At 35.3% G+C, this 13400-nt stretch overlaps 1 protein-coding gene across 1 annotated transcript; it reads left to right on the forward strand.

Moving 5' to 3' along the window:
- The first annotated feature begins 3013 nt into the window (after positions 1-3013).
- On the forward strand, positions 3014-12658 carry LOC103043149 (dehydrogenase/reductase SDR family member 1-like). Its single transcript, XM_015608064.3, has 9 exons — positions 3014-3158; positions 6124-6267; positions 7616-7759; positions 8386-8465; positions 8929-9061; positions 9196-9339; positions 10278-10347; positions 11769-11849; positions 12019-12658. Exons 2-9 carry the CDS (start codon positions 6124-6126, stop codon positions 12153-12155), a joined length of 933 nt encoding a protein of 310 aa, XP_015463550.3. The 5' UTR covers positions 3014-3158; the 3' UTR covers positions 12156-12658.
- The last annotated feature ends 742 nt before the right edge of the window (positions 12659-13400 follow it).

Below are 13400 nucleotides of genomic sequence, written 5' to 3' on the forward strand. Positions count from 1 at the left end.
CACACACCATTCTATGCAATACACAAACAAATATATATACAAATCAATTTAGAGTAGTACATTTTTCTGGGCAATTTGGAGTATCCAATTCACCTTATCTCCATGTTTTTTGGACTGTGGAAAGAAACCAGAATCCCCAGAGGAAACCCACATAGACATGGGAGAACATGGACTTGAACCAAAGACCCTAGTGCTGGGAGGCAATTGTGCATGGAGATGCCCAAAAGGACACTTGAAAATACTCCAAAGGACATTTAAAGATGTCCAAAAGTTAAGATGGAGATGCCAAAAATAGGACGCTTGGAGACGCCCAAAGACACTTAAAAATGACACCTGGTGATGCAAAAAAGGACACTTGGTGATGCCCTAAAGGGCGTGTGAACATTTGGTTGCTGTGGCTGTTAAGGATCTGATCAGCAACATTTGAAGACCCTAAACTTAACAATTAGGTTGCAATAAGGGCTGCATGCAAATTTTATATTGAAGCTAAATGTCCCCTTTGTTCCATTCTTTCACCCAAAAAACAATTATGAAGAAAATGGGTTGTATAACAGAAAACAGTAATAATTCTGTTTAATTAACCCTTAGAAGTAAATAGGTATTTATTTTCTTGTTATTATGGCTTTAAGACATACATCCTGTATCTGAAACACCCTTTATCTTCTATCTACATGAATTAAACACAGGACATTTTGGTACTGTTCTGTTTTGCTGGAAAGTAAATACCAGTTTGACCACACAATACCTTCTGGATGATTTAGCGGAATTCTGCAGGTGCTATGAAGTGAACTGTGTGTACTGTACAGCAACAGCTACAAAAATAAAGAAAACCATTTACGCATCCTCACCAGAAAATTAAGCATAACATGTGTTCAAAGTAGCATTTAAACATTTGAGTTCATTCAGGGTGACTTCGCAAGTTGAGCGCAGTTGACCTTTACTCTAAAATATTGACTTTAGTAGTGCATTTGAGTTCACTGGCCCGCTTCCAGAGATATGAGGGTTATACAATTGTATAGAGGCTCCAGTATTAAAGTTTGGACACACCCTCCAATGGTTCAATGGTTGTTTTTTAAAAAAAAAAAAAGATTTTCTACATTGTACATTAATACTGAAGGCTTCAGAACTATGAAGGAATACATATGGGATTTTGTAGAAAGTAAAAGTAATTTGTCCTCTACACCACACTGTTCTAAACCTAGCTGAGATTATTTGGGATGAGTTTTGAATGAGCTGAGTAATAAAAAAAGAGCAACAACAACTGCTCAGAACCCCTGGGAACTCCTTCAGGACTGTTGGAGAACCATTCCAGGTTCTACCTCATAACTCATGACTGAATGGCAAGAGACTGCTGGGAATGTGCAAAGTTGTAATCAAAGCAAAAGCTATTACTTTGAAGAATCTAAGGTAAAAAACATTCTGATTTGTTTAACACTATAATTTATAGCTTATTTTACCCCATTTCTACTCCAACTGGAAAGCCAATTACCTAATCCCTTTTCATATGAACTTCCCCTATCACTATGAGGCAACTCCAGCTCTGATAAATCAATAAATCAGCTTAACAGACACCTATAGTTAGTTAATTAGTTAGTTAGGCCTGTAAATTCCTAGGCTACCTAGGTCATTGTGAAATGCCTTGTCTGTCTCGGGCCATCTTTTTCAGCTGTTGCCACATGTGCCTCTCCTTCTTGAACTCTTGCTCTGTGCTTCTTACCCAGGTGTTCTATAGATGACCCCGTCGTCGTTTGCCTTGTGGGTTCCTTGTCGGTGCCTGCTTGGTTATTGTTGTCACTTTTTTTTTTTTTACCAGTTTGTGACCAATTTACATCCACTTTTTCTTTTTCATCTGTACTTCAATTGGATCCATAGGTTGATGGTATTAATTGTGTTTGGCCGAAAGATACCAAGAATGCATCTTAAGCTTTGATTCATGAATGTTGCAGCTTGTTTTTAATGGTAGTGGGGTATTTCCATGTTCTGAATCCACACAACTGTACGGATTTGACATTGGATTGGAAAATATTGACCTTAATATAGAGAGACCTTTTTCTTGCTTTCCAGATCTTGTTTAGTCTTTTCTATTCATGTCTTCTTCTGATCCTCTTTCCACAGATATCGTACTTTCAGGTACGTCAATTTGTTAGATCTCTCGAGTGTTATGGAATTCCTGCTTTTGTCGTTAATCCACTTGATTTTGCGATTGTTAACAGCTGTGCTGTCTTGTCCTGCATCTGTTGGTTTGTATGTGAGAGCAGTGCAATGTCATCCACAAAGTAGAGATTGTGAAGATGTTCTGTCAGACTCCACTTTAAGTCGTTCTTTTTATGGCTGGTTGCTTGTTTTCTGATCCAGTCTACACATAGAAGGAAGTGGAAATAAAAGAGAAGGCAGCCCTGTCTCACACCAGCGAGCACATTAATATTTTCATTTCCAATATGGGAACACTTTGTAGTGAAGTCCTGAGCATTGAAGAACAGGGTAAAATGAGGATAATAAAGTATGCAGATGAAAAAGAAGGACTACAGTTTGTAATTACAGAATTACTAAGTGCTCCTATACTGTATGATTTGTGGAGCTGAAAAAATAGGCAATTGGTGCAATCATAATTTTATGCCTGATCAGTGTATCATTTTAGTATTTGTCAAACAACATACCAAGGCAAGGCAGGTCAATGCATTTTTGTTTACTAAATAATTCCATGTTTTTTTTCATAGTTTGAATGACTTTAGTATTATTCTCTAATGTGGAAAAAAATAAATAATGAGAAAACAATTAATTTAATGTGTGTCCAAACTTTTGACTGGCACTGTATATCTGGGTTATATAGGTTAAAATGGATTGTGCTGCTTTACTGATGCAACTTTTTTTTTTTTTTTTTTTTTAGTTCCACTAGTAGAAGTTAAACTCTTTATTTTATTGTGTATGCATGTAAATGTGATGATATTAAATGGGATTTTTTTAAATAAACGTTGCAAAACTCATGGCCTTATCATGCTCGTTACGTAAGTAGGGAAGTTTTGCATGTCATCCTCAGTGAAAGCAGAGTCAACAGTAGGCTCAGTCAGACTGTACCGAGTAACGTTAGCAGCCGGAGGAGTAGGATTTATATAGGCGGGTTTTTACATCAGCTACACGTTTTACAGCGAGCTAAAGAGGTAAGACGCTGCTGTGGGGGTGAGTGGTTTAGAATGTGTGAATATATAAGCGAGTATGACGCTAAAATTGTGTTCGTTTTGAAATTCTCCGTTCCACCTTAAACATTGCAGTAGTTGCATTGTGGAAGCTTTTACTTGTTCACAGGCGCCTCAATATACGACTGCTTTAGTTTTTTAAGGTGGAACGGAAAAATTGGAACCACGCACTGCAAAAAAACGCAACGATAGCACGCTTTGCGTCTTTATATGTACTTATTTTGCAGAAGGTAAGCAAAATGTCTGTAGCACTTCTAGAAAAGGAGTTTGAAAATATTTTAGTGGGAAAAAAATCCTCGGAAATAGCTCTGCAATTTTGGCTGCTGCGTATTATAATTCATGAACGAATCGTCCCATTTGAATCGGTTCATTTCAAACAAATCGTTCGAATCAGTTCACATGTCTGAATGAACAGAATCAACCAACTACACTATGTTAAAACTCGTCTGTTTCAAGTTTTCAATCTGGATAAGATACACTCTGATTATTATTATATGTGCAAATGTATCTATCACTCAGTTCGTCGTGGTGCGTGCAGTTCTCCCGCGCTACAAGAACGAAATGAGTCGGTTGAATATTTTGAGCCAGCTCAAAAGAGTCGGATCAATAAACTGAATCGAATTGAGCATCATATAATGATTAGCTAGCTCCCGAGTTTATGAAACCCAACAAATAGTCATTATCATTAGACAAGTGTGTGCTCTGAAACAGGGCGTATGTTATTAACCCTTTCAGACCCTGCATTCTTTACAATAGGACATGTATTTTCTTTATTATACTATCTTTTGTCGCAAATATAACAATATCTGAGAGCGGTGGTCCACGGAATCAAAAATGGTTCATAAAGATTTTGAGTTTGTAAAACAATAGGCACAAATGTAGCGTTACTGAAACTTGTAGCTGCTTTTAAACAACTGCATGCACGTAAAATCCAAATGCACAAATGAAATGAAATGTGCAAACTTTAAACTAAAATTAATATTAATAATTAGTCATATGTTCAAATGTGGTAAAACATATTTCTATTTTTTATATATATTTTTTTTATATGTAGAAAATATAAGCAGTATTTTTCCACATTGTACAATTCTAACACAGAGTAAACAAAAATGTCAAACCCTTTTTGTAATGGAAATAAGATGGATGTATTCATAAGTATAGACATCGATATTTTTCTTGTTACCCCAAAAATCAAAAAGTGTTTGATATTGTTATTTTTACATGTTTACATGATCATTTTCAAAAATCTGTTTCCTATCTATCTAAATAGCTAACTTACTTTCCAAATATCTACTGTCGGCTGAAGTGGCAGTTATATGTAAATTAGTTCGTTTTTGCATACTTTTGCAGACTGTAAGCACTGAGTACGGTGGCCGAGAAAGCCCAGCGCAGTGCAAATTGAAAAGCGCTGCAAAAGCACAAAACACATCCATCAAAATTACAACACAGGCGCAGCAAATAGAAAAACGCACTGCAAATAGAAAAACGCACTGCAAATAGAACCACAACACAACGGAAGTGAGTCACAACACAACGGAATTGTGACTCACTTCCGTTGTGTTGTGGTTCTATTTGCAGCGCGTTTTTCTATTTGCAGCGCGTTTTCTAGTTGCTGCGCCTGTGTTGTAATTTTGATGGATGTGTTTAGTGCTTTTGCAGCGCTTTTCAATTTGCACTGCGTTGGGCTTTCTCGGCCACCGTAGAGGAGTGTTTAATACACACTACAGCACCCTTCTAAAATAAAAGAGAGGAATTAATTTACTGTTATACGAGTGATTCCATGTTTAGAGTGCAGTAAACACACAAAAACCTTTTTCTTTTATATTAACATGCATTATATTATCACACTTCTGAGATATCGACACTGTTCCAACTCCTGCTTGTGTGATGGGTGCTTGTATACAGCTGCTGAAGTATTCGTACGGGAAGCGTATGAAAAAACTTAAAGTGGCCAAAATTCCACCATTGAAAAACATTGATAAGTGTCGGGCAAATATTTAAACAGCTCTAGTGGACTCAAATTCCGAGCTATAAATAGCACATTCTGCAAGGTCACAGAACTTACTGTGTAGTTGCATCATTTCTGCATGTAACATTTTTGTCAAGTTTTCCCATAGAAATCAATGGGGGGTGCAACGTTCCATCCCACACACTAGCTGAATTTGCAAACATCTCTGTATTGCTTTCCAGTACTGTCTGCATGTATGGAGGAGCTGCTGGATAAACCAGCTATTTGTCAAAAGTTTGTGTACCCCATATGTTGTCCAAAGGTTTGGGGACACTGCTCTATTAGCCAAACATATTTGCATTTCGACATTAGTCAACACCATAGCAACACCCATGGACACCATAGCAACACCTATGGACACCATGGCAACTACCTAGCAACCACAATGAATACCAAATCAACACCTTAGCAACCACCTCGCAACCACTTATCATTATCATACCATGACTTATGATACCTTGTGTAATCTTCCTGCTTTTTTTATAGTGCAAACTCTGAACCAGGGGTGGGCAATATGGTAAAAATATTATATTTAAATTTTTAAAGACTTTTTCATGATTTATGAAACTTATTGCTATATTGTCACACAAATGCATCAGTTGCAGCATATTCTTAAAAAGAGACATTCAAATACTATTCCACACTGAGTACAGTGATTTTTATTCAGAATGTGCTGCACTTTATCCAGTTAAACTGTTGATCTGTGTTCGTTAAGCACTATATTTATTACAGCATTATATTTGCTATACTTAGAAAAGTAAACTGTGTATCACAAAGTTAATCTCCTTTAAAACATTTTCAGAGACCAAAGTAATTGGACAGTTGGATCCTGTGTTGCTTCTTGGACATTTGGGTACCTTTTGAATGAGTGTAATAGTGTGCAGGTTGGTGTTTAGTAGATGTGTGTATGTGTTTTAATAGATGGCGCTCTCTGGCTGGGTGTGTGTGGTGACCGGTGCTTCTCGGGGGATTGGAAAAGGAATAGCATTACAGCTTTCTGAAGCTGGAGCTACAGTCTACATCACGGGCAGACAGAAGAAGACCCTGGAGCAGACTGCAGCTGAGGTGAGCTTGTGTTTGATGCTGAATAGTGTTAACGACCATAATTTAATGTCTTTGATTTTGTTTAGCTAAAACGATTTTCCCTGATAAGTCTATTTTTCTGATAAAATAGCTTTTATTGTGTGCTCAGATATTATAATAGATTTTATTGCTAGTTTTTACTATATCAGAAAATCAAAGCTTGTGAAAATATTGCATGTTGGTCCCTATCACAGCTACCACAACTGTCTTAGGTCCAATCCCACCTCATCCCAGGCCCATACCATTTAACTTGTCCTGGTTCTTGTTGGAATAGAGCGATAGGGTGAAGTGTTAGGGATACATTACCTCCAAACAGAGGACTAAACTTGAGAAATCAAGATGGAAGAAACTCATGAATGTAGATTTATTTTTTTTTTTTGGTATACATTACGATAACCATTGAATTTTTAGATTTATCATTAAGTTATTAAGCCATATCCACTCTTACAAGACCAGCCTCTTATCTGTTTGAATGAGGAGAGACCAAAATACTCACAAGGTCTTATTACCATTTTCACAACATATTTTAAATATGAACAGCATATTTTGCACATCATGAAGTTTTTGTAGCATTTTGCTCCATAATGCACTTTTTTTTTTTACACTTGGTATAGCTACTGCACAGATCTCCAGAGCAAGGAAGCTGGGGTTAGCATTAATACTGTGTCTGCTTTAAGGTCGGTTCATTGTATAATGTTCCTTTTTTTCATAACAGGCATAAAAAATCGCCAGTAGTACATGACAGTAGAAATCTAATTTGCCAGCTAGCTAAATTTCCTGTTCCACTTTAATGTATAAGTTACTTTCTGGCACCTGAAGGTGGGAAATTTAACAAGCTGCTGAGATGAACTGCTATTTTAATGCTTTTTGTAAAGAATAGGACCACAACCCATTGAAATATTTCATTTTGGTGACTAGTTTGATCGAATGATGTAAAAATTAAAGCTGTGAAAGTCTTAATTGGAAAATGGCACTTGTGACTGAAATATAAAACCATGTTTGTCATAGTATGGAGGCAAATCAGGAAAGCACACCCTGAACATTTTTCCAGGCTTTTTTCATTATGATTCACCTGTCCTCTCATGCTCAACAATTGCGTATCATGTCCCATTTCTTAGGGAAGGATTTCAAACACTAGTAGTACTTGTAAATCAGTTCTATGGGAAGAGTTACATTTAAAACTGAGGATTAGGGGAACAAATGAGAAATAGGAATATCTGAAATGTTTTTGTTGTAAAACAAATAGAACAAATTACATTGCGATAATGATGCTAAAACAGTATATTGTGCAGCCGTACTTGAATGTATGTTTTTTTTGTTTTTATCTCAGGTGAGTGAGAGAGGGGGTCGGTGTCTGCCAGTGATCTGTGACTCGACGAAAGATGACGACATACAGGAGCTGTTTGAAAGAATTAAAAGTGAGCAAAATGGAAGACTGGACATCCTGGTGAACAATGCGTACGGTGGAGTGCAGGTCAGTTACGCCAACACACTGAAATATGGGAAAGCCAAGCATAGTTAAAGCAGTCTGTGCGAAATATAGTGCTGTAAGCTTTAAAATAAAACAAATATATATTCCTCAACCATTTATTGCAATCAAGGTACTTAAATTACTTGAAAGAATTGTTGCATTCCAAATGCAGAGTATCTGTATTGAAACACAGACTTAAATGAATTAAATGAGAATTAAATGGCTAAAGAGTTAAGTTAAAGAGAGTGTGATAGAGTCCTCACTAAAATCACCTAATTTATTAGAAATTATGAGTCAGCAGAAATGAGGTTTGCACCAAAATGCATGTTTTAAACATACTTTTACACATGCTCAGTGCACTTACACATTCTTACGAGAGAGCTCTCTAAATCCTCCAAACTTACATACTGTCACTGTAACAAAACCAGAGCAAATATTTTTCATTTCCTTTATTGATTCCCAGATACCTAAAATTGACTTTTTTAGGGGCTGTAGTGAATACACAATACAGAAAAGAGAATATATATGATTCTTTCCAAGTGGCTGAATGTGGAATATGGAGCTACTGTACAGTTTATTTCCCCTGATTGATAGATTTATTCTGTATTGTCTGTATTGTCTTTTAACAGCAAATTTTTGACAACATGGGGAAGAAATTCTGGGAGATGGATCCTTCTGTTTGGGATGACATTAACAACAGTGGTCTCAGGTATGTATAACCTCACATAGACTGTATATAAGTAAGGAATGGACAAAAAAAATCTGTATTACGATATATTTCTTAATTTCAGTTGATAAAATATAATTCTTATTAGATACAATATAATTATCCATATTCTTAGTGCTTATTTGTTTAAGTACTTCTTAACTTGTTCACCATTTTAACTTACAAATAATAGAGATTGCTCATTTTTTCTATAAAAATCAAATCAAACATAAAGCGTCCCTGATCTTTCATTTTGTAGTGTTTTGCCTAAGTTTGCCATCAAAAAAGTAATATTTGTGCTGGTTATTTGCCATGCTTCTTATGCAGTGTTTTATAAACTGCTCATAATTTATTATTTAGTTATATTAAGTACGATTGTATTAAGAATCGATAAACTCTCGAACATTTTATCTTAAAATTACAGAGCTTGTCCCATACTAAAGCCAGTGCTGTTCGTCTTTTCCAGGGGGCACTATTTCTGCAGTGTCTATGCTGCCCGCATGATGGTCGATCAGGGCAAGGGCCTTATTGTTACCATATCCTCCATGGGTGGCTTAAGTTACCTCTTCAACGTGCCCTACGGGATTGGCAAAGCTGCAGTGAGTCACATTTAAAACATTCTAATCTTTAAAAGGATTTTTTTATTGGTACTGTGCTGCAAATTAACATGTGTAGCTACTACAGATTCAGATGTGTCCTTATTCATTTTCCTGCTCTTTACACCATATTTCAGTGTGACAGACTGGCTGCAGACACTGCGGTGGAGCTGAAGAAACGAGGGGTGGCCTCTGTGAGTCTCTGGCCGGGTGCAGTGCAGACAGAGCTTGTTTCCCAGAACATCATAGAGAAAGAAAATGTTTCAGGCTTATACCCAAATGTAAGTAACTAGCGTAAACACAGTAAAGGGTAAAATGGATGGTAATGAGACTCAGGTAGCGCTGCATTTACTTTACTGCAGTGCAAAGTGCTTATCTCTCTGAACGCTGGCTGTTTGTGGTCATGTGGTTAAAATGCAGGCAAGTTGCAGCCAGCCTAGTTCTGAGTTCAGATAAAACACAGACGTGAAAACATGTATTACAGATTTATAAAATGTTTGTAGAACTAGTGTAAAAATGACCTAATTTGACATGAATTTTTGTTGTATAAAGAGAATTATTGTAGTACAAAGCAGGAATATTTAGTGCAAAGATAAAGTACATAAGTAAATATTGTATAAAGCAGGGACATTATAGTACATTATAGTAGAGAGATTTTTGTAGTTTTGTAGTGCAGAAATAATGGTATATATATAACTTGTAAGAAAATGAAAATATGCAGATATTCTAGTACAGAAAAAAACATTTACTACAGAGGGAAGTGTAGTAAAAAGAGAATTACTGTTTTTTTTGTATGAAGAAATTATTTATTTTATTACAGAGGGAATTATTTTAGTACAGACATAATTACCATAGTACAGAGTGAATTCTACTACAGAGGGAAGTGTAGTAGAAAGAGAATTACTGTAGTACGTAGTGTTTTTTTGTATGAAGAAGTAATGTTTTATTACAGAGGGAATTATTTTAGTACAGACATAATTACTGTAGTACTGAGTGAATTTTAGCAGTACAGACCATTATCTTAGCACAGAAAGAATGACTGTAGTATAGAGTGAATTGCTATAGTACAGAAATAATTATTTTACTACAGAGAAAATTACTGTAGTACAGGGTGAATTCTTGCAGTACAGGTCATGATTTGCAGGGAATTCATGTAATAAAACAAAGAGATTTGTATATTGAACTAACGTGGCTTTAATGTCTGTTGACAATCCTTTAGTGGAAGAAAATGTTCAGTCAAGCTGAGACGACAGAGCTGAGCGGAAGATGCATTGTTGAACTGGCCAAAGGTAGGAGTTTTTATTAACCACTGAACTGGTCCTTTATCTCTTAGATCCAGTTTCAGATATGACCCATTTTACACTTACTGATAAACTACTAGCAGCACCTTTAAACAGGGTAAACAGACTGAAAAACATACAGGGTATTTCTATCATTTATATCATTAGCAAAATTAGCAATGTATTAAATTAATTAATTATTTATATTGTATATAAATTTAGTTCTTTTTAATATTCTTGACAGTTAAACATGCTCTCACACAGTTAAATACAGAGACAATCAAAATATTAAATTGTACTATGTACGAAATACAAAATATATCAAAAATGTATCAGTAGATACATGTTCAGTTTTGGTTCACTGTCTGTAGAGTTTGACACTTGTGGTGTTTTAGGGTGTTTTCACACCATCAGGTTTCAACCTGTTTGGTCAGGTTTAAATGGACTGTGGTGCAGACCAAGAAAATGCACGCAAACCACAAGAGGTGCAAGAGGTTCCAAATTTACTCCAGATTTAACTGGATGTTAGATTTAACTATGATGTTAAAACAAATTGTTGCAGTACAAGGGAATTATTGAGGTACAACGAGAATTGCTGTAGTACAGAAGAAGTTACTGTGGTGCAAAGGAATTGTATATAGTACAAAGAGAGTTGCTGTAGAACAAGAGGAAGTATTGTAGTTCAAAGAGAATTTGTGTAGTACAAAGGAAATTACTGTAGTACAAAAGGAATTACTCTAATACTTAGGGAATTATTGTAGTACAAATAATTGTTTATTGTAGTAAAAAGAAAATCATTGTATCAGCACAGAATTTTTTTTATAATTAAAATTTAATTATTGTTTTGCAAATAATTTCTATAGTACAAAGTGAATTCTTGTACAAAGCTCTTATAGAGTCTATTCTCATCATATTAACATCTGGATTGTGTCACATCTTTTGCCTGTTTTCTGTCTATTCTCATGTCTGTTATTCTCACGTGACCCGGCTTCTCTGTGTTTCTTCCCTGGTGTTTTTCCACTCACCTGTGTCCATTTGTAGCTCCGCCCCTCATTAGTCAGTCCCCAGGTGTTACCTGTTCTCTTTCCCGCCTTGTGTGTGTATTTAAGCGTCTCTGTCATTAGTGTTAGTTTGTCGGTTCTTGTGCGTTTACACGTCTGTCACGGCTGTGTTAATCCCGTCTGTTAGTTGGGCTCCCTGTGTATGAGTTTCTGTTTGGTTTAGGTTTTGTTTTCAGTTCTTAAATAAATATTACTTGCATTAGCGTCCGCTCTCCTCGTCCCGTCCTTCACACAGCGTTACAGATTGAGATCCTCAAGGGGAAATCTGGAACTAAATTTTGTTTGTCAGACTAGCTTACTGGATGTGAACTACTTACTTTAGAATAAGAAATTTGCCAATCTTCGTATTTTGTTTTTTTTTCTTTACAGACAAAAATCTGATGTCTCTCACGGGGAAAGTCCTGCTGACATGTGATCTTGCGAGACGATATGGAATACAAGATGTTGATGGTAATTGATTATTTTACTTTTCTAAACTGAAATGAAATAGAAAATTATTTCAATTAGTAATACAGTTCAATATAACTGATAATAAATGAAAATGTATTTTTGTTGAGGAAATCAGATAAATTTCAACGTGAAATTAATTTTGTTCTCTCTTACTTTTTTGTTCCTGAAGGTCGTGACATCATAGATTATACCTCTCTGAAGTTCCTCCTCACTCAGTCTCCATACATGTCCTGGCTCTCCGTCATCACGCCTTCATTTATCAGAGTGCCACGGTTTGTCTTCAGCTTGGCCGCCAGCAAGTTCTGATCAGCATGAAGAGGCTCAGATTTAAACCGTTATTAATGAAGGAAACAGTCATAACAGGCACATATCACATGTTTGTATGTTAACGGCGTTTACATAACCAGCAAATTCATATAAGACACTATGCTACGAGTAACTACTTTCTGATATATCAGTAAAATAGACACAATGCATTTTGTATCATTTCAGTACACATTTAAAGGATCCACAATAAACTTTATTACATATGTTAATCATTTACATGATTACTAGGGTTATAAACAGTATTTGCACTGTAGGTCCATAGATTTTATTATATTATATTCATAGAATATTCTATGCAAAAGAGAGAATCCAGAGAAAGTACATTTGTTTTTTCCATGAATGTAATTTCCATAGATACATATATATTTCTCTTGTTGGACCATTTTCTTTTCTTTCTTGCTTTAAACATTTTTTAATTCAACTATTGCTGATTTACATATCCTACTGAGATTCAATTTTATTAAAAACAATTTTTAAATGGATTCACATTTATACTTTTGTCTGCTTATTTAATTCTGTATATTTACAAAGGGAGTCTGTATTATTTCAAGTTCCCAAACTTCATACAGAGTGCTAAACAGTACAGTAACATCACATGATCAATAGTATATAACAGTATGATTAACCCTTTGAACTCTAGGCTGTTTTGGTGTTTGTGTTTTTTCTTCGTTTTTGTCATTTCCTCTTTCAGGTCTTATAACACAGTAATTATATCAGACAGACACATGCCATGAGCTCTTTTACTCCAGAAGACATACGGCTGCTCAAAAATATAATCATTTAAAATGTAAAAAGAAGCAGAATTGTTATATTTTCCTGGAACTGATCATGTTTTGGTCAAAATTTAACCAAGCGCCTGTTTCTTTTTTGACTTATATATTTTTTAATGTATAGACATTAAATATATTCACACCTAACATTCTGACACTCAGAGCAGCCTATGCCTTTCAGTATTTTGATCAAGACACACGAAGAAAACTATATACAAAAATGTAAACTTTTTAGTCTAAATAAATACAAATGTTTAGTGCAAAATAACTACTTAGTAAAAATGTGCAAAAAAAAAAAAATAAAAACTATATAAAGTAGTGCGCACTTTTTCTGCGGACACTTTTGAGTCTGATATTTACTGATATTATTTGGTTTGAAACATCATAAAAATGTGTTTGAATCACTAAAGGTAAATAATATTGGTTGGGGAAGGAGATCTATCACTTTTTTAGT

Source organism: Astyanax mexicanus, chromosome 8 (assembly GCF_023375975.1).
Source record: "Astyanax mexicanus isolate ESR-SI-001 chromosome 8, AstMex3_surface, whole genome shotgun sequence".
Taxonomy (NCBI): domain Eukaryota; kingdom Metazoa; phylum Chordata; class Actinopteri; order Characiformes; family Acestrorhamphidae; genus Astyanax; species Astyanax mexicanus.